The 21,485-nt window shown below is 36.0% G+C and overlaps 1 protein-coding gene and 1 long non-coding RNA gene across 9 annotated transcripts; one reads left to right on the top strand and one right to left on the bottom strand.

The window, feature by feature from the left end:
• The first annotated feature begins 306 nt into the window (after nucleotides 1-306).
• Nucleotides 307-15,929, top strand: LOC130467803 (uncharacterized). 8 transcript variants are annotated; one of them, XR_008927683.1, is made up of 8 exons: nucleotides 307-771; nucleotides 2,332-2,447; nucleotides 5,881-6,112; nucleotides 14,032-14,168; nucleotides 14,281-14,410; nucleotides 14,751-14,814; nucleotides 14,949-15,062; nucleotides 15,294-15,929. It is a non-coding gene; the product is annotated as an uncharacterized lncRNA (long non-coding RNA). The 8 variants fall into 8 exon arrangements; XR_008927687.1 differs by having other exon boundaries at nucleotides 14,751-14,848; XR_008927682.1 differs by having other exon boundaries at nucleotides 14,751-14,848; nucleotides 14,949-15,482; nucleotides 15,592-15,929.
• A 4,228-nt stretch (nucleotides 15,930-20,157) lies between these two features.
• On the bottom strand, nucleotides 20,158-21,210 carry LOC130467312 (uncharacterized). The gene has a single exon (XM_056835785.1). The coding sequence runs from the start codon at nucleotides 21,208-21,210 to the stop codon at nucleotides 20,158-20,160; it is 1,053 nt and encodes a 350-aa protein (XP_056691763.1).
• Nucleotides 21,211-21,485: the final 275 nt, after the last annotated feature.

Below are 21,485 nucleotides of genomic sequence, written 5' to 3'. Positions count from 1 at the left end.
TCAGACATACACGCTTCAAATTTTAGTGAAAACAAGCGCTTCTAATTAATAATTTTTTTTTTGCTATGAGCGCTAAAACTAAAAACTGTTCACGACGAGGATTGCTAAACCTCAAGTGGCTTGTGTCCATATGGACACACGTGACTCAAACACAATTATTTTTAGTACCAACACAACATATGTCAGTACCAATAACACAAATAATTTGTATTGGTACTTCTTAGCAATGTATTGGTATATCAATACCATACTAGTCTTAGTGCCAATACCAAATTAGCGGGTACCAATTACAAGCCACTTCAAAACTTCCTCGTTCACGACTTCACGTACTCTATCTCTCGCTAACCCTAATTAGCTGAAACACCAAAAGAACCGCATCGTACCTCTCCTCTCTGCAAATTCGAAACCGTTATGCTCTCTGCCAATCTGCCATTGATATTCATCAAGGTTTATCTTTAATTTATACTTGAGCCTTTTTCATCTTCAACCTTCGCAATTTAAATTTCTTTTTCCCCGGAAATCTCTCAAATATGGTGGTAATCGAACAATCAAACGACGAACCTGCTGCAGCACGATTCAGAACCTGAAACGAGTTCCGTCAACAACAAAGAAGAAACGGATGGTTTCTAAACGGCTAGCGAAGGCGATCATTCTGATAAAGGTACCGACTATGGCGACGACGAACAACAACAACAAGAAAAATCTGCGCCATTGACGGCTGTTAAGGATGATTCTTATGAAGATGCTCTTGATGATGATCAATTGAAACAGGTGCTCTTTCTCTCTCTCCTCTCTCTTATGATTATTGAATTGTATGATTTAAGCGAAATTGTAACATAACATTGATTTCATTATTTGTAACTATTTGGCAATTGAAGTTGAATTTGAACATCTTTTTCTAGTGAGTTTCATTTTTCTTCCATTGATTGAGCTTCTCGCTTAATTTAGGGTTTTTTTCCTGCTACTATGCGTTTGATTTTTCTGTTGTACAGAGAAATGTGTACTTCTTAATTCGTATTTGTTGCTTAGACATACAATTTGAGGACGATATTTGGTTGTTTATGAAACATAGTCGTTTCAACTTCTTTCGTTTTGTTTGGTGTTTTGATACTGTCGGGTTATGTTATTGGAAGGATTGCTGAAAATGAAACCATTTCAGATTTCCAATTTCCAATTTCTGATCCGGTCTTTTAGAGAAGGGTTGATATAGATAGCTGATAGGTTCTGCTGGAGAGCCAGATGTCTCTAATATCTTCCATACAGAGAGGGGGGGGGGATGGGTAGCTTTCTTTCTTATTCTGGGTTAACACTGTCCGGGCATTAGATACAGGGACTTAGAATTTGGTGCTCCATCTCTCTTGAACACATAACTCCCCTCCCCACTCCAATATGTTGTATCTATGTGTTTCTACATGTTTGCTTCCTTTAAGAACTCTAGTCTTCTTTCGGAGAAGGCAGTCTCCTCCTGTGATTGTGGCTTCACTAGTACAAAAACGCTCAATTGCATCGGTATAATTGCCTCGCTCATTCTATTGAGCGACGCAAAAATACTCATTTGCATTTGTAAATGTCATTTGCGTCGGTAGTTTACTAATTCTGTGACGCAAATGAAGCTCATACAAGTCAAATATTGATTTGTGTCGGTGATTAGTTAAACAGCGAGGCAATTTACTCATTCATTGCGTCGCACATCAATAATTGGCCGACGCAGGTCTACTTTTGTTATTTTCTCTTTTTTTTTCTCTCACATATCCTAAAAACTCCAGAAATTTTCGCCTCCTCTCTCTTTCTCTCTCATCCTCCTTAATTTCCAAATCTCCATCACTGGAACTCCATCTCCTCCCATCTCACCTTCAAAAATTCAGAATCAACCTTATCCCTTTGAAGTCTTCTCCCACCAAGCCGTCCCTCTCTGTTTAATCTAAAAAAAAAACTATCTCTGCGAAAATGGGAAGAAGGGCAAAACATAGGTTTCGTCGCGGGGATCGGAGGAATTCCTCATCAAATCGTATGTTTATAGCAACAGGTATGGTGCGGATTCGTGAAATGTTAGGGTTTTTGGATGAAAATTTCTAGTTTTATTGGGAGAAAATTCATTACTCTTTACTTGTTGGGTCGTATGTTTTAGGGTTTTTGATTGGGAATTTTAGGTTTAATTTGTTGTTTGATTGAATTTAGGGCAATTTAGGACTAGAAATTTAATTTGTGTTAATTAATTTCTGATTTCTATAGGATGTGCACCGCTGTCACCGCTGCAAAGTTCTATGTGTGAATTGAGATCCTAGGTATTTTGGTTCTCCCTCTTCTCATATTAGGTTTACAATTTTGCAGTTTATACCGGGCTTATCCTCGTGAGTGGGACTATGCAAGGTTGAGGCAGATTGCTGAAGTGTGGTGCTATTTTGATGTGTGATATGGCTCAAATTAGTGGTCTTATTGCTGCTAAGGTTGAACTTCCTTATGTTTCTATTTTTTTATTTATCTTTATGCCTGTGTTAAAGTAAGTATCTGTTTGTCTATCTTTCTGCCTCACTGTTGGGGTAATCCTATGAAAATTTTCAGAGTCAGCACATGTTACTAACATTTGTTTGTTATGGTGAGGACGATGTGTATAGTAGTTGTATACCATGGATTATGTAAAGAACTGACTCGACTCACCCAAAAACACCCAAAAACACAATAATGAAGAAGAAGATAAATTGGTTAAGGCCCAGCCAAAAGGTTACAAAAGGCAGTAGCTTTAGGCTACCAATCTCCAAAAGAGTGACTTTAGGTCACAAGTCTCACAATTCACTACCTATTTCCTGCCCTTCTCTCTCTTCCTCTCTTTCTATTTATACTAACATTCTCTACTGACTGCTCTAATGTCCTTGTTGTTTGCTGTTGTGTTGCTATTGTTGTTGGGCTGCTCTTCTTGGGCCTCATTAGCTGGGTTCATTACAATACCGGCCCCCTAAACTTCCACCTTGTCCTCAAGGTGGATAGTAGTCGGCAATCGATTCTCGGCCTCGGCAACAATGATTAGTAAGTTTCGGCGCCATGGAAGGGATCTTCACCAACCGTTCACGAGATACTATGGAGTGGTGGGAAGAATTGATGTTGTTCGAATAGGGAGGATAAGTGTACAGGTTGAAGCAAGTGTTGTTTGGATTGGTATTGTATGAAAGTAAACAGGAGGTATAAGTGGGATCAAGGGTAGACAAATGAGGTTCTAAAAAGTTGGTGGAGCTGCTGGCTTTAAAAGATTGGGCCTGAGAAATGGGATGAAAACCAGTAAATTCAGCATTGGGCTTTGAGTTTGTAGGCCTAAAATCAGTCAGGACCTCACTGAATAAAGAATAGTCCAAATTGACTCCTTCTCTTTCAATAGTTATATTCAGACTTGAAATATCACATGTTTCCAACCTAACTTCAGCCACTTCACCATTTACCATATTGCCCTTACTAGCATATTCCTTCTTCAAGCCAACATGTGACTCATTGAAGCTTCTCCAATACCCCTCTTTTTTTGGAAACATCCCCTGCAAGTTCTGTGCTCCTGCTCCACCACCACCATTCTCACCGGAGAATCTGCCTAGCCCACCACCAGAACCACTAGCCCCTGATCCACTCTTCACAAATTCGCCCCTTTCCCTGTCCAAGCCACCATAAGGGGAAGCTCCATCACCAAAATTTCCTTCTCCAGCTAAGAATCCAGGGCCTTGACCTGAACCGTAACCTTTAGCACCGCCTGCCTCAATTAATTCTCCAATGGCTTCTTCATTTTCGAAATTTTCAGAACCACCACTCGATTTACCATATCCAAACAAGCCTGGACCTCCACCCGATCCGCTTCCTCCGGCACCTCCTCTCGTAAAATATCGTCCACCGCGGTGGTTGTCGATATTTCTGCAATCAACACTGAAAACACAAAAGGCATCACCATTGATATCTGGTGACGTACCAGATCTACTTTTCTCAATCTCTATTCTTTGTGGGTTTAATGGTTCCTTCTGTTTTTCCATTAGGGCTTTCATATCTCCTTGAAATCTTTCTTGGTCTCTCTTCAATACAGCCATTTGTGCGCTCTGCTCTTCCATGAACCTGTCAATTCTGCCCTCCAAACGCATGGTGGCTGCCTCCACCGCCTTTTGGTTTTTCTGGGTCTCTTCGGCCCTTCTAACCACAAAGTGTTCTGCTAATATCTTCTGGAAGGTAGCCATCCCTTCTGCCAGAAGCTGTTGGATGCTGCTTTCAAACCCCTCCATGGGTTGCCTGACCTCGGCCGAGCCTGCTTCCATTCCATCCATTCTTTGCGAGTTGGACAACACCCTGACTGTTGTGCTTCCCTTCCCAGATTCGTCCGCTCTGATACCAAGTGTAAAGAACTGACTCGACTCAACCAAAAACACCCAAAAACACAATAATGATGAAGAAGATAAATTGGTTAAGGCCCAGCCAAAAGGTTACAAAAGGCAGTAGCTTTAGGCTACCAATCTCCAAAAGAGTGACTTTAGGTCACAAGTCTCACAATTCACTACCTATTTCCTGCCCTTCTCTCTCTTCCTCTCTTTCTATTTATACTAACATTCTCTACTGACTGCTCTAATGTCCTTGTTGTTTGCTGTTGTGTTGCTATTGTTGTTGGGCTGCTCTTCTTGGGCCTCATTAGCTGGGTTCATTACAGATTAATTGAGTTTTTCCACCGACCGATATGCAGTTAGTTCATGCTAAGTGTAGTGTGCATTAGTTTGTGAAACTGGAGTTAGTGATTATATTTCTTTCTTTAGAATTTCGTTGATATATCCACTAAGAGCTGTGTTTAAATGTATCAATTGTGAGGAATCAGTCTGCCTTTTTGCCCGCTTTTCAGCATTAGAGATAATTAAATGTCAAGCTGGTTGTTTAAAAGAAGTATTGTGGAATTCCCATTCTTGTATCTCGCTTGAGTAGACTAATAAATATTGACAAAACTCAAGTTGATATATAGAAACATACTTGTGATTGAACTAGAAGAGAATGAGAATCTCTCTTCTCTTGGACTTGACCCTTGAAAAAGCACCCTAGAATACGTGCATACCGTCAATTTAACTTACAAATTATAAGGTAGGATGATGTATGATAGTGTGTACCAAATGCAGGTTAACTTCTAATCCTTCGTTGCTTGCCACTTCCAACTGTTAAGAGTAGTCACAAATTCTGACTGTTCATAAGAACAGAACTTGCAGATATCATCTTTAGGGTGAGCCTTATAAAACCAGAGTTTTTAATATACAATCATCTCCTGTCAAGAACTGGCACCATTCAATAATATATGGCCTTCAGATTCAGATTCAGTAGCTTTTTAATTGATTATGGAGTTGTTAGTTATTTCAGGTTGGTAGTTAGTGCATTACAAATTTAATTGACTAAAAAAGAAATTTCAGTTAATTGGACAGATGATTAGAAATTGAAGTTGTTCTATTTCTATTAAGTATCATGCCCCTGCTTATACATTAAAGTTGTTCACAAGTCATGTTTTAATGCCTATCTCTGTATTTCCAGGCTTATACTTGTATGTATCATGTTTACGACAAAAACTCTCAAGTACCAAGATAGCAATACATGAGTATCTTATTTTCTGCACCTCAAATCAAATAAATAGAACGTCTTTTGTAAAATAGATTAATAATCCATTTTAATCTTCTCACAACTATTAGGTCTGCTTCAGTATCTTTTGGGTAAATTTTTTGGATTGATTACTTTGTTGTTGTCTGTATTACCTTTAGTTTTATTTTCCTTCTTCTAATTAAATTTCATTTTACTGTGAGATGATTTTGGAGTTGTATCTCTTAAAGGAATGAAATCTATGTCCGGTTTCTTTAATTTGTTCTTATGTACATAATGATTCTTGTATGACAGTCCCAGAGAATGGCATGGGGCCTCAAAGAGCTGCAGTGGGGAGGCAGAACCACTACGAGGTTCAATATACCCAGCAGGCTCACCTCCAGCAGCAGACATAGTGAGGAGAGTAATCAGCACAATGAAGAAGCCAGCTTACCTGCTTGACATTACAACATTATCACAACTAAGGAAAGATGCTCATCCGGAAACTTACAGTGGTGATCACTCTGGAATCTCCATCACTCTGTAGGTCAGTACTTTTTTATTCTTTATGAGTCATTAATTCATACTATTTGGAGTCGGCTGTCCAACTTAACATAATTTTCCTGCAAAATGATGCATCATTCATGGTGCAATTCATATGGTGTTTGATTAACTTCAGCTACTGTCTCAAAATATTTTACTTTTTGTGGAATAATGTGACGATTAATTGAAACTTATAGGTCTCTTTAAGTAAACAAACTTAGTGACATGGGTCCTAGCACTAGTGCATAATTGACTTTATGTAACACCAAAAAACTGTTACGTAAAGGGGGTAAAGTGTTTCCATAGCTTATAAGTAACACTTTATGGGTGATACATCTGCTCGTGCTACCTATTCTTTTAGGTAACACTTTTAATAACATATGATAACACTTTTAGTAGTGTTACTATAAATAATTTTAGGTAACACTTTTTCATTCCTATTGTATCACTTTAAATGTGTTACTCATAATATCTTAGGTAACACTTTTAAACCATTAGTATCACTTTTTTATATCATTTTTTTTATTTACAGTAGCATTTTATTGAATAATAGGTATCACTTTTCACCATATAACATAACACATTGTTTAATATTAAGCAACACTTTTCTTCTATTAGGTAACACTACGTATTTAACACTTTTTAATATCTATCGTAACACTTACAAAGTAATTCTTATAATTGAATAATAATTTAATATATATTACAAAATTGATATACAAATTAAAATTATATTGAAATAAATACAATAATTGTAATTGTATAATAACAATGATAAAGTTATTATAAGAACAATAATAATAACAAAAAAGAAGAGTAGTAATAATAATAAGAATTCGAAATAGTTACTTGCACAAATATTCAAATGTCATTTTGAAGGTTAAACTAATAAACGACACTCTAATGTATTTGATGTATGCTATATGAAAATTACATTATTATGTTCTAAATAAAACCAAATGATTATATATAAACATAAAAAATATAGTAAAAAACTAACCGTGTTCTATATTTTCATCTTCAATTGTTTTCCCTTGTGCGTTCATGATTCTCAATGTCAACTACTTGATCTTCATTTGCTATCAGATCTAATCCGTCATCTTGTTCCTATAAAAAGTACAAAATTAGTAAGATCTAATATCCATAATTGGGAAAAGAACAACCAAAAATAAGCATAACAATCAATAAGCACAAGTTAGCAGCAAGTTTTTTCCAAGTTGAACAACCACACTACACTTGTATAAATTAAAGCAGTGCGTCTAAATCAGTAGGCAACTCAATTGCAATAGTCTCGTCAAACTCCAAGGAAGCCAAATCATGAAGTCATTTAGAGTGGTCCTGCCTGTCATGTTTACATAACCAAGACCATGAAATCTCATATATAACAGCACCAGAACCAAGACCATGAAGTCATGATGTCAGATCCGTGAAATATCAGATACTATATAAAGCTACATTGATGAATAGGTGAGTTAGGTATGTTGTAAGAAATTGCAATTCTTGTTTACTTTTATGTTCGTAAGACCTCTTAAGCTGCATGTTAAGTTTGATAAATCAACGATCAAGCTCATCAACAAACACCATAACAAAAACCAGTCAGGGGTAACCAAAACACGATAAGTAATTGACCCAAAAACAATATATCATTAGATTTCATATTTTTCTTGGCCGTAGTCTTTTAGGCTTGTTCGGTTTGGTTTTGGTTTTCTTGGCCGTAGTCTTTTGGCAACACTCTTTGTTTGTTGTGTTACCTGTTATCTGCTTTTGGAATAAGGTTGCTTATGGTTGTTGTGATTTTCCTGTCACGCTCTTTCGCATTGCTTCCGACATAGACTAGCTCTAGATCGATTCCTGCAGCTGCTGCTACTTCTTTGGCTGTTTCAATGAATCTCTTTATCCATTCCATGTCTTCCCCTCCATACACATGTATTTTCCTTGTGGAATCTGAGAAACAAAAAGCACATTAATTATGCAAAAGTCTCAAGTCTGTGTCATTTTCTGACATAACATTCTGAAAGTAAATAAACTGAAAAAAACTGTTAGAAAAAACAGTAAATTTTGACAGGAAAATAAATGGAATAAGAAATACCCAATCTAGGATTCAAGTATCAATGGCATCCACAAAAATCTCAAGACTCCAAGTCTCATCTCTCTAAAGAGCTTCTTCCTTCATAGTAGTAAAAGGGAAGGCCATATTTCCCCAAATCAAGAACATGTAAAGTGTATTTGGGCATGCCAAACCCCACAATAAACAAAGAGTGAGCAAAAAGCAAAAGATATTCAAGAAAAAACAGTGTGACAGCAACAATTCCAAAAGCAGATAACAGGTAACACACAACCCTATGATGAAAAGGGAGTAAAAGCAAAAAGTAAAGATATCCGAGAATCTCAGTCAGTGGAGGATTTCTAATTCCTAGTCCTCTATTACTGTTGTTCTACTGAGCTGTTGTCCTGCCTATTCTAGTATGCAGGTCAGATTAATTGGTTGGGTCTGTTTTAGGCCAGTTTAGTCTGAATAATTCACCTGCTCGGCTGGTATTGTATACAAGATATAGTAAGCAATAAACAAAATATTATGAATGATTTACTAAAAGATATATGAATAATTCACGTGGTCATGATCTTTGTAATTTGTTACTCTAGGATACTCTAGAAAAGATGACATCACACGAGCAAACGATGAGGAGTAAGTTGTTGTTTAAACATCTTTAGTACTTCTTCTACGGTACCTACAGTTAACCAATTGAGCAGCAAAGAACTACAGTGGAATGGACATTGGTCTTGATTCAAAGATCAACTCGTTACTATGAGATTAAGTTTGCAGGAAACAGAGCAAAGAGCTACTAGTGCTTCTCACAATAATTAGATGTGCTAATGTTACTCCTGAGATTAACTGACTTGAAACAGTCAGTAATACTTTGTTAAGAAAAGGCATCAACTTTCGACTTTGACAACTACCTTTTCAAGGAACAAAATTAGCTTACACAAAAAGGCAATTCCATAGCATAAATCTTGTTCTTTCATGAAAGACAAATGAAAAGCAAGGAAACTGCTATAACTTTGCAGAAACAAATCAAATATTTTGCAAGCAACTAATGAAAAGCAAGGCAACTGGTATTATTTTGCAAGCAACTGATTAAAAACATGGCAACATATGAAAGCAAGGTAACGGATATAACTTTGCATAAATAAATCAGTACATTTCAAATGATATGTTTTTGCAAGCAACTGATATAACTTTGCAGAAACAAATTAATCAAATAATTTTAAATAAATTTGCAGATCAATACTGATATAACAAGACTTTACAAGTAGACTAGTATAACAAATAAACCTAGATAATCAATAGGCATAAATTTCAACAATTTATTAAATAATCACCTGATTGTGACTCTATGCACCAATAGCTCTTCCAGGGATTAGTTCTAGGATCTGCCAAACAATTTAGTTCTTTATTTAAAAACTAAGAGAAATCATTTCTTTATTTAAAAAATCACTAATTGATGTACTACTAAACAAGAATCAATCTAAACTTAGCTATTGGTGCATAGAGTCACAATCAGTCTCGGCAAACAAATATTCAAAATGAAATCAAAAAATTGACTCAGCATTGCCCTTGGACTTTCCTATAAGAAGCATAAAATTAGTAAGATCCAATATCCATAATCAAAGAGAGCACAACAAAAAATCTTAAAGTAATGACTAAACTAGTAAATGATAAACTAATCTACATATAACCAATTGATCATGAACTTGTACAACCACAAAAAACGAGACATTGTGGGCCGAGTAGAAAAAATAAACCCAATGTCTTGGACGTGCTTTTCAACTTTTGATGGCGATCTTTTCTGAGCTCACAAGGATCAATGTACAGATCAGAGTAATCCCATAATTTCTAAATAAAAGATACATGGTTCTTCTAACATTACGAAGAATTATGCTAGTCAGTTCTCAAACCCTTAATTTCTAGTTGGATCTTTATTTTCCTAATTGTTAACTACATACTTTGAAGCACGACTAAAATGGGTCTTAAGTTAGACAAGCTACAACCACCATTCTGGAGTATTGGACAAGGATTTAGGAATGACGTCCTTTACTTGATTGAACTATGGGAATGACCAACAAGATAAAGAATTCAATGAATTGTGAAGAACTGATAGAAAAATAGTAATTCCAACTCTTTGTATTTATTTACTCCTCCAGAATCTAGTCCTCTATGCAGCTGTGATGTTGTTCCCTAAGCCTTTCAATGCTTCAAACAATTAACACATTGCCCACAAATCCTCAACATCCACTAGAAAATACCTAGCTACAACCCTTATCCTAAACAACCTTATACAAGTGTTTTCATCATCAATTTGAGCAAGGGTGTGCTTAAGATTGTTACCAATCGAGCTTAACCTTGCTCACTTTCAAACATCAATAAACCAAAATAAAGCTACGTATTTCGAGTATCATATAGTGTTTAATTAGTACCTAATTGTAAATCAAAAAGCGAAAAACTTAAACTGAAATTTATCTTCAAAACTAGTCAAAACTCAAAAGCCATTTTCGTAACTGTGGATCAAGATAAAATCCTAGTTTATTGTTTACAGACATCTGGCAAATCTTCTTCACTTAATAAACTTATGGTAATACATTTTCCACCAAAAGATCAATACCAGAATGATATGAATAGAACTAATGCAGCTCAATACAAACACGAGTCTCGAGTTAACTCGGAGACTATTTATACACTTATACATGTTATTGAATGTGTCCCCGTGGGTCTTGGGTTATCTCAGCTTTGGTTGACCTGATATCAGGTTGTCTTGCTGGCTGACCTGATGTCGCAATAGTTCAATGGTGGGAGTTATTGTACAACAATTGTATTATGAGAAGCTCCTACGAACAATATGTCTCAACTAGTGCTACTACTAGCAAATAACAAACCTTATTCATCTTCTTCATACCTAACTCTGATTCTCTTGGTGGGTAAGGGGTTAAGAAAGGGTGTTCTTCCGTAAGTAAACCATAAGCATGAGGACCATCTATTAGGTTATCAATTAAACGAGAACTTGGGAAATAGATAAAAAATTCATCCAAGTACACAGAATAATGCAGATCTTGATAATCAGAACATTGTAGTTTTGTAAAGTCTAACATAAAATCAACATAATATAGAAATCATGTGTGGATACATGAAAGAAACCCAAACGACCAGAATATTTCAGATCAAAAAAATAAGATGCAGTTCGTTATATTCTAATCTCTTCCTCCCAGTACCTAGCATCTTGTTTCTCATTATCAAATACAAACTAAGACTGACTTCATCAACACTTATGATATTAAAGGGAGATTATGAACGACATTTATGTTAGACATTAATCCATAGGCATTGTTAAGCTTACACTCATTCTAGCACTTAGAAGTGCCGCTTAGTCATGTTAATCATCCGATTAGCAAAGTAGATGGCTGCAGACTGCCAATGACATGGAATGATAAAATTACGGTTAAAAGTGCCTTAAATGGCACAATTACGTAAATCCAGACATCACAAACATACTTGTACCAGCTGGTGTGGTATAAAGCCGTTGGGGTTTACAAATTTTAGCCGGTAAGTCTACTCCTTTCTCGTAATTGTTGTGTTGTTATATTCATTTTTGTGCCATGAATTTAAAGTATATTGCATAATGACAGACACAAACTATATCTTGTAATAAATAAACTAGAAGCATAGTTTTTATGAGTCAAAAAATTAACAAAAGTCAAACCAGAAAGCAGCTCATGAATCATGAAGCACATGTTAAAACAACATTCTTGTTATTTATGATGCAATGAACTGTTAATTCAAAACATTAAGGAAAAAAAGGCATTCCCAAAACTCTTGATCAAAGCAGCTCATGAATCATGAACAATTTGCTTTAAAGAGAATATTGTTGTCAAATCTCCCAGCCAATCAGCAGCATAGCCAAACATCAAGTATATTCAAGCTAATGACTAATGTCTACCTTAACATGCTATCTAAAACAGCCCATGAGTTACAACCTGGGGTATAAGACATTTTATGACACCAAACGAGAGAGACAAGAGTTAAAAGAAACCTTACGCGAGGAAAAGACAAGGGGTGGAACGGTAAATGACAGATGCTTCAATTCACTCCACCGGCCAATATATGCTTCCGCACTATATTTATAATTTGCATATCATTAGATACTAAATAGTAAGTTATACAATTTAGTGAAACAAGAAGTACAATCTTCTTGAAAATTTTGCAAACTTGCTCCAGAAAATTTTTCATGACCTAAGCAACCAGCAAAAACCACATGGACAAGCAACTTTTAACTAAACTTTGCAACATAAACTTTTTTCAAAAGAGTAATGAGCTTTAATTTGGATAAGATTAGCTGGTTAAGTGCACACCTGATTGGATGGAGAGAGTAAATGAAGAAATCTTACAAGAGAAAAGTTCCTTATTGCTAAAGGACCTAAGAGCACACAAACCTAAATCAGGTAAAGTATATAATCAGTCAGCTTCAAATATCCAGCCAGGTTTCATGGGACAAGAGCTATTCAGATTGCTAAATCAATAGTAAGGAAAAAAAAACTAATTACCAATAGAATATTGCAGAATTTACAAGAGTTATTCTCTCATATAATCTTTCTCAAATTCCGTCAGTAGGAGAAATTTACTTCAGTGAAGCCGCCGCAAATCGCCTTGCTACCCGAGCACCTGGATACCAAATCAGAATTGTGATTCACAAATTCGAAATACCGAATAAATACATCAAAAAAAAAAAAATTAACACTACATCAAAGAGAAAGACAATAACTGTCCAGAATCCAATGAAAATCTTTAAATGCTATAATCTAGACTAACAATTCATAGATTCTTGAAAGTTAATGATTAAAGAACCAACAAAATTTAAAACACCCACCACAAATCAGAAAATACCTAAAATTGGAACCGCCAATTCGATGAAACCCATGATCACGATCGAGCCGGGAACTGGTTTTCTAATGCAATCGAGACGACGAGCTGGTTTTTCTGATAAACTTCATCTAAAGGATTATTGTTGCCTCTGACCCTCTGTTTGGGAAAAGGAAAATTTTGAGAGAGATTCAAATTTTTATTTTTATTTTTGGTTTCTTATGGTCTAGCGGTTATTAGAAGGTTTTCAGAAGGCTTTAGAATTTTTCCCAAATTTTATTTTTTTGGCTCCTCGGCGGGTAACATTGACTTTTTCGATAAACTCGAAAATTTCGGATTAGCGCCTATATTTTCCAATTGCAAAAATTTAAGTTTTTCCTTTGAAAATAAGGTAACTCCTCTTAGTGATACCATAAAATGTTACCTATTTTAAAAGTGTTATTTTATAATATTACAAATGTTAAAAGTGTTACATACAGTGTTACTTACATTCTAAAAAAATGTTACCAAAGTGTTACTTTTAAATTTAATAATTTTGCATTTCAAAAAATGTTACCAACACGTGTTACATAAACTCAATTTTGTACCAGTGTAGTAATCCTACACTCTCCGACAAAGTAAGGAGAACTTTTGTGGAAAACTATGTTCATGTGATGACTTAGTGACATGAATAGTCTCAATAAAAGTGGAATTTCATTTAGTTAAAGCTTGGATGCCTAAATATTCATTTCTTTTTCCACGTGAGCATTAGGGTGAGTTTGTTTAAAAGCAACTGGGACTATGAGGAAACATGAAAGTGTTATAGAAGATTTACGACACACGTGTCACCCAGCTTAAAAGCTACAGGTCGCTTGTTTTGCTGGACATAAATGATGTCTGCCTTACTCAACTGAGTCCCTCCCACACTGCACTCTTACACTATCCCTACATTGTTGTGGGCATATGTTGTAACCTGTGGTTTTTTTTAGTAATGAATCGGAGTAATGCACTGAACACTTGTGGTTTTTTTCTAGTTGGTGGATCCGATTGAATATCAGTTTAAAGAAGAAGAGCCTCGACCACAAGCAGCTAAGAATCTGTTTCAAACAATAAGAGAATGCCAGACAGCTGCAAGATCATTACCACTCTACCAGCTAGTGAAAGAGAAATTGTATGTTCCTACATGGATTTGATTCATATTAGTTATATTATTAGTAATAAGTAAAGCATTGGGTTCTTCCTTCTTTTTCCCCTTCTAATATATAATTTTTCTCCCTTTATAGGTGCTGTCGGAATGTACTAAATATGAACAATGGCTGGTAAACAAAATTCAGGAGCAGGAATCACGGCCCGAAAACAATGATCCACACTAAGTTCACGCGATATTGAAGATGCCACACAAAGCTTGCTAGAGTAATATTCTTGTAGTCTTACACATTCCTAATGTTTGTTTATCAAAGCTTACTTTAATAGTGCATCTCTTCTGTAGAATGTTGCTTCATGATTGATTGAGTTTTGACTTTATCTTGATAAAACTTATTAATGTCAACTACGCATTTTTACACGGAAGCACAAGAAAATAATCTGTAATTTCTACATGCAATGCCCAAAATAGTTGGCTAATTGACTTTGTTTCCTGCCAATCTAAATAACTTAGATTATAGGCTCTGATGGTTGTGCTATCCTTTGGCTAATTTCTATAGATTTTGCTGGATCTTTTTCTGATCCCTGTTGTGTGATCAATTTGTAGCAGTTTTGCACATAACAACATGTATCCATTACTAAAACTAATGGAATAGTGGAGATCATTTGACGAGGTGAGAAGCATACGAGCCCCTTCAGTTACATTCGGTCAGTTTTGAAGGATGTAATGTCTAAAAACAGATTTAGCATAATGTGATATACTTGTGCATCTATACCGTTATGGTGGTTAAATTTGGATACCTTGCAGATATGAAAAAAATATTGGAAGTGGAAGCTTCAAATGAGCAGGCTAGGAGGAATATTGTTCGAATGGAGCCATTAGCCCGAGAAAAGGCGGAAAAGATGAAGGAAGAAATGATTGGTAACCTTTTTCTTCTTCACACTTCCGCTGATCCTCTCCTGTATCTTCACTCTCCTTTGTGATTACCTTCTCACTGTGTAGTCTTGCGCGTTGGTATTATGCTTCTTCCCTTTTTAAATGGCTTGCTTTATGGATGTTGATTTATACTGTACATGATTTTGTCTATACTGAGGTTTGTGTGCAAAACAAGTCAGATGCTAAAGTTGTCCTTGTTCTGTTGTGCTCCTACAGGTCTGTCTGCAGGGTACTTTCTTCCTTTTGGTAAAAAAAAAAACATAGCTGCTTGAATTGAAGTTTTTGACCAATTATAACTTGAACTCCAACACCTACTGCAACTGCTCTGCTTGAACTCCAACACCTACGCTGTTGCAATCATAGCAAATATAACTTGAACTCCAACACCTACTGCAACTGCTCTTTGTACTTGTTTAATCTTGTTTTGCCTATATTACTCTAACTCTTATCTTTTGTACTTGACTGCTTGTTACATTTTATTTTTACTTATTATATTTTTTATTTTGCTTTGTAGGTCGTCCAACGTGATAAAGGAGCAACGAAAGAATGAAGTAGCCTATGACACTTGAGCTTCATATTAGCTACTACGAACAATAGTCTATAAATATATAGCTAGTGCCTAGTTACTTATTTTAGGCTTTATTTTCTTTTGCGTACTATAAATTTTAGTTTTTCTAGGCTTTATTTTCTTTTACGTACTATGAATTTTAGTTTATCTAGGCTTTAGTTTCATTTGGCTATTACGAACCATCATCTATAAATATATGGCTAGATCCTAGTTAGTTAGTAATATGAATGCACTATGGATTTTAACTACTTATTGTGATTAATAAAATTTTATTATTTGCCAAAAAAAAAGTTGTTGATCGATTGAAGATCGATCTGTTGTATATATTCAAATCATTAATTTTGTTGCTTTAATTTTCATTTATAATATATAGATATGAATGAGTTTGTTATAAAATGGAGAGAACAAGAATTTCCTTTACTGATAGAATTGTATCTTGTTTATCCGGTGTAAGAATCACCCAAACTTACATGTATTTATAGTAGTAAAAGTTACTGTTAATACATTTACGTAAGTCAAAATATAACAAATAATAGGCTTATAGGTGTAGAAAATTTTAGCTACACATTTAATGTTTTACCTAGTTTCAACATAAGTGGGTGGACATTCACCATTTGTTCACAACACTCCCCCTTGAATGTCCATTCTTAACGGGGTACAAGTTACCTCATTAAAAACTATGCTTGGTAAAACCTCGTGGGATAAAGACCATGGCTAGGGATAAGAGTACAATTTTGTGATTATATGCTTTCGTATACTGCCTCATTAAAAACCTTGTCAGAAAAACCCAGTGGGATAAAAACCTGATCGAAGGGAAAAAGAGTGCAGTGCATATAGTACTCCCCCTCTATTTAGTATAGCTCATGAAGACGATGCATTCCAAGTTTGTGTACCAACTGTTCAAACCTCTTTGAAGGAAGAGATTTGGTAAACAAATCTGCAAGATTGTCGCACGATTGAATCTGTTGGACGCTTATCGTTCCTTCTTTCTGGAGGTCGTGTGTGAAGAACAATTTTGGAGATATATGTTTTGTTCGATCACCTTTGATGTACCCTTCAGTTACTTGTGCGATGCATGCAGTATTGTCTTCGTAGATGATGGTAGGATTTTCCGTGATTGAGTTCATTCCACATCCTTCTTGGATATTGCTGATCATTGACCTGAGCCATACACATTCTCGTCCAGCTTCATAAAGAGCAATCAATTCCGCATGGTTTGATGATGTAGCGGTCAATGTTTGTTTCGTTGATTTCCAAGATATTGCAGTACCTCCATAAGTGAACAGATATCCAGTTTGTGACTTGGCCTTCTGTGGATCTGATAAGTATCCAGCATCTGCATATCCAATGAGGGTGGCACTTTTCTTGACTGATAGAGTAGACCAAGATCTGGTTTTCCTCGTAGATAACGGAATAGATGCCTTATTCCATTCCAATGTCTCTTTGTTGGCGAATTGCTATACCTGGCTAACAAGTTCACAGGAAAAGCAATATCGGGTCTAGTATTGTTAGCTAAATACATTAAAGCGCCAATTGCACTTAGATATGGCACTTCAGGACCAAGAATTTCTTCATTTTCTTCTCGAGGTCTGAATGGATCATCTTTCATATTCAAAGATCGAACGATCATAGAGGAATTCATTGGATGTGATTTGTCCATGTAAAAGCGTTTTAGTACCCTTTCTGTGTAATTTGATTGATGGACAAAAATTCCCTCTTTCAAGTGCTCAATTTGTAGTCCAAGACAAAATTTGGTTTTTCCAAGATCTTTCATTTCAAATTCTTTCATCAAGTATTTTGCAGTTTGTTCAAGTTCTCGTGGAGTTCCAATGATATTTAAATTATCCACATATACTGCAATGATAGCGAATCCTGACTGGGATCGCTTAATGAAAACGCAGGGACTGATTTGGTTGTTTTTGAATCCTTCTTTCACAAGGTATTCACTAAGACGATTATACCACATTCTTCCAGATTGTTTTAGCCCATAAAGTGACCTTTTCAGCTTTATGGAAAGCATTTCTTTAGGTTTGTGGTTTTCTGGTAATTTTAGTCCTTCAGGGACTTTCATATAAATGTCTGCGTCAAGTGACCCATATAAATATGCGGTCACAACGTCCATTAATCGCATTTGCAGTTCTTTCGAAACTGTCAAGCTTACCAGAAATCTTAGCGTAGTAGCATCAACTACTGGAGAATATGTCTCCTCATAATCAATCCCTGGTATTTGAGAGAAACCTTGGGCAACTAGCCTTGCCTTGTATCTTGTAACCTTATTGTTCTCATTCCTTTTTCTCACAAATACCCATTTGTGCCCGACAGGTTTTACACCGTTTGGTGTAGTGGATATTTTTCCAAAAACTTCTCGTTTTTCAAGGGATTTCAATTCTGCCTGAATTGCCTCTTTCCATTTTGGCCAATCATGTCTGCGACGACATTCATCCACTGTTTTTGGTTCAGGGTCATCATTATCAGATATCAATTCAATTGCAATGGAGTAAGCAAATATTTGATCAACGATAACATTTTTCCGGTTGTAATGTTTCTTGGTTGAAACATAGTTCATTGAAATTTCATCGTTATCGATTTCTTTATGTTTTTCTTCCTCCTCTTTAGGAGGATCATCTTTATCAATGTTTTCCTCTTCATTTGGTCTTTCATGACCTTCTTTTGGAGGATCAATATTGATTTCATTTGTTACTCCATCAGGCCTCTTTACTTTTCTTGGTTTAGAATCTTTTGAACCAAATGGCCTTCCACGTTTTCGTCGTGCCATAGACTCATTTTCAATGGCCTTATTATCAGTGGGAATTTCAATGCGTGCAGGGGCATTCTCTGCTGGTATATGTGACTTTGTCACCTTCTTTGTGTCCGTGAATGCATCAGGCAATTGATTTGCAACACTTTGTAAATGAATAATTTTCTCGACTTCTTGTTCACATGAATTTGTTCGTGGATCAAATATTGACAGTTGTGTTGCATTCCATGTGATTTCAATCTCCTTTTTCCGTGGGTCCACTTTCTCTCCCCCTAAGGCTGGGAATACTGACTCATTAAAATGAAAGTCAGCAAAACCTTGCCTTAAATAAATCTCCAGTCATTGGCTCAAGGTATCTAATTATGGATGGGGACTCATACCCAACATAAATTCCCAGCCTTCTTTGTGGACCCATTTTTGTGCGTTGGGGTGGAGCAATGGGAACATACACGGCACAACCAAATATTTTTAGATGTGAGACATTTGGTTCTCGACCATATACCAACTGTAGAGGTGAGAACTCATGATAAGCTGTCGGTCTCAATCTTATTAATGATGCCGCGTGTAAAATAGCATGGCCCCAAGCAGATGATGGTAATTTTGATTGCATTAACAATGGTCTTGCAATCCATTGTAGCCTCTTGATCAGTGACTCAACGAGACCATTTTGTGTATGTACATGAGCCACTGGATGTTCAACAACAATCCCAATCGACATGCAATAATCGTTAAAAGTTTGAGATGTAAATTCCCCAGCATTGTCGAGTCTTATTTTCTTTATTGTGTGGTCTGGGAATTGATTTCGTAATTTGGTGATCTGGGCAAGTAGAATTGCAAATGCAACATTTCTACTTGACAAGAGACTCACATGTGACCATCGTGTTGAAGCATCGATCAATACCGTAAAATATCTGAATGGTCCACTTGCAGGATTAATTGGCCCGCAGATGTCTCCCTGAATTCTTTCTAAAAATGATGGAGATTCAGTGGCAATTTCGTTTTTGGATGGCCTTATAATCAGTTTGCCAAGCGAGCATGCAGAGCATGTCAATTCATTTGATCGGGGTATTTTAACATTCCTTATTGAATGCCCGATTGAATTTGCTACAATCTTTTGCATCATTCCTGTTCCAGGATGACCGAAACGGTCATGCCATAATGTAAGCAAATTCTTGTTATCTAACTTCTTGTTAGATATCATATTTATTTCAATTGGCCGTATATCCATACGATATAGCCCTGAAGAGTATGCTGGCAATTTCTCATAAATATGTTTCTTGCCACATTTTTCTGCCGTGAGGCATAAATATTCTTTTTGATCCACTGTCATTGTTTCTAGATGATATCCATTTTGACGCACATCTTTGAAACTTAAGAGATTTCTTCGAGATTTACTCGAATATAAAGCGTCATTAATAGTCAATTTTGTTCCATTTGTGAGCACAATGCAAGCTTTTCCGGATCCTTCTATTAGCTTTGCTGTCCCGGAAATTGTATTGACATTTGCTTGGTACATTGTTAGTTTTGAAAAATACTTCCTATCTTTTAAGATAGTATGTGTTGCTGCACTGTCCAGAAGACATTGGTACTTGGAATCAACTTCAGGTAGATTCATATCTTCATAAATAAATATACAATTAGTTTAGAGAAACGATTATAATAAAATACTTTATTCATGAAAATTAGAAATTCATAACAAGGTAATCGAAAAATACATAAAAAAAACGATACATGACATAGTTTAGATGGGGTGTTTATATGTTACTATTATCCCCAAATATCAGATCATTGCCACTGTCAGGGTTATCATTGAAGAAATCAGATACATCAAAGCTTGGCCCTGAGGGATTTTCCTCATCTACATAATTTGCCTCAGCAACTTTTCCTTTGCCTTTTATGGAGGCTTGGTACAGATCTACCAAATGTTTTGCAGTACGACATGTTTTCCCCCAATGGCCAGTCATGCCACATCTAAAACATGTGTCTTTCTCTTTTGAGGGGGTGTGCTTTTGATTTCCTTGTTGATGCCCTTTGTGATTATTATTTCTAGGGCCCAGATAATCCCTGCCACGACCACGACCACGGCCACGGTGGTTTCCGCGTCCTCTACCGCGGTGGTTAAATCTTCCACGTCCACCTCTATGGGCAACATTTGCCTCAGGTGGGTTTGAGCTTTCAACGGCATTCGCTTCATTGAATCCCATAGACCCAGTTGGTCTAAGATTATGGTTCTTTAACAGAAGATCATTATTCTGTTCAGCAACCAACAATAGAGAAATCAGCTCAGAATATCTCTTAAAGCCCCTCTCTCGGTATTGCTGTTGCAATAGAATATTATTCGCATGAAAGGTGGAGAGGGTTTTCTCTATCATTTGATCTTCTGTGACCGCTTGATCACAGTATCTCAGCAATGATACAATTTTGAATAACGTGGAATTATATTCACTAACACATTTAAAATCCTGGAACCTCAGATTAGTCCAGTCAAATTGAGCCTTTGGCAGGAGCACCCTTTTATGGTGTCCATATATTTCTTTAAGACTATCCCACAACTCTTTGGGATTCTCCACCATCAGATATTCAGTTTTCAGGCTATCATGTAAATGATGCCTTATGAGGCCTGTGGCTTTGGCCTTTTCCTGCTCGGTGGCAGTTTTGATTTCTGTGGTGCCTGGAACCATTATATCTTTTATGGTATGATCCAGTCCTTGGGCCTTTAAGTTCATCTGTGCATCAACAGTCCATTCCAGAAAATTGTGCCCAGACAAGTCTAGCACATTGAATTGTCTTTTCATCAAATCTCCCATTTTAACTACAATCAAATAATCATTAAACTTAGTAATCAAGATTATAATTAATTAATCATATTCATAATAATTAACTATTAAAATTTTATGTTTTCTTCTCCCCCTTAGTTTATTATTATGAATCCCACATAAATAAATCAAATAATTCATGGTAATGACGTCAATTAAAAGCGAAAAAAAATAATGATAACATTAATAATAATATTATACATATGTTTAAAAAAAAATTAAAAATGCGACAAAATGCAATTAATACATCAAAATGGAGAATGAAG

The sequence above is a fragment of the Spinacia oleracea genome, chromosome 2 (genome assembly GCF_020520425.1).
Source record: "Spinacia oleracea cultivar Varoflay chromosome 2, BTI_SOV_V1, whole genome shotgun sequence".
In the NCBI taxonomy this organism is placed as follows: Eukaryota; Viridiplantae; Streptophyta; class Magnoliopsida; order Caryophyllales; family Amaranthaceae; genus Spinacia; species Spinacia oleracea.
This window is presented reverse-complemented; position numbering and strand designations above follow the sequence as displayed.

What these genes read in the sequence shown, in the direction of transcription:
- LOC130467312 (XM_056835785.1), bottom strand. Translation starts at nt 21,210, where the DNA reads ATGGGAGATTTGATGAAAAGACAATTCAATGTGCTAGACTTGTCTGGG.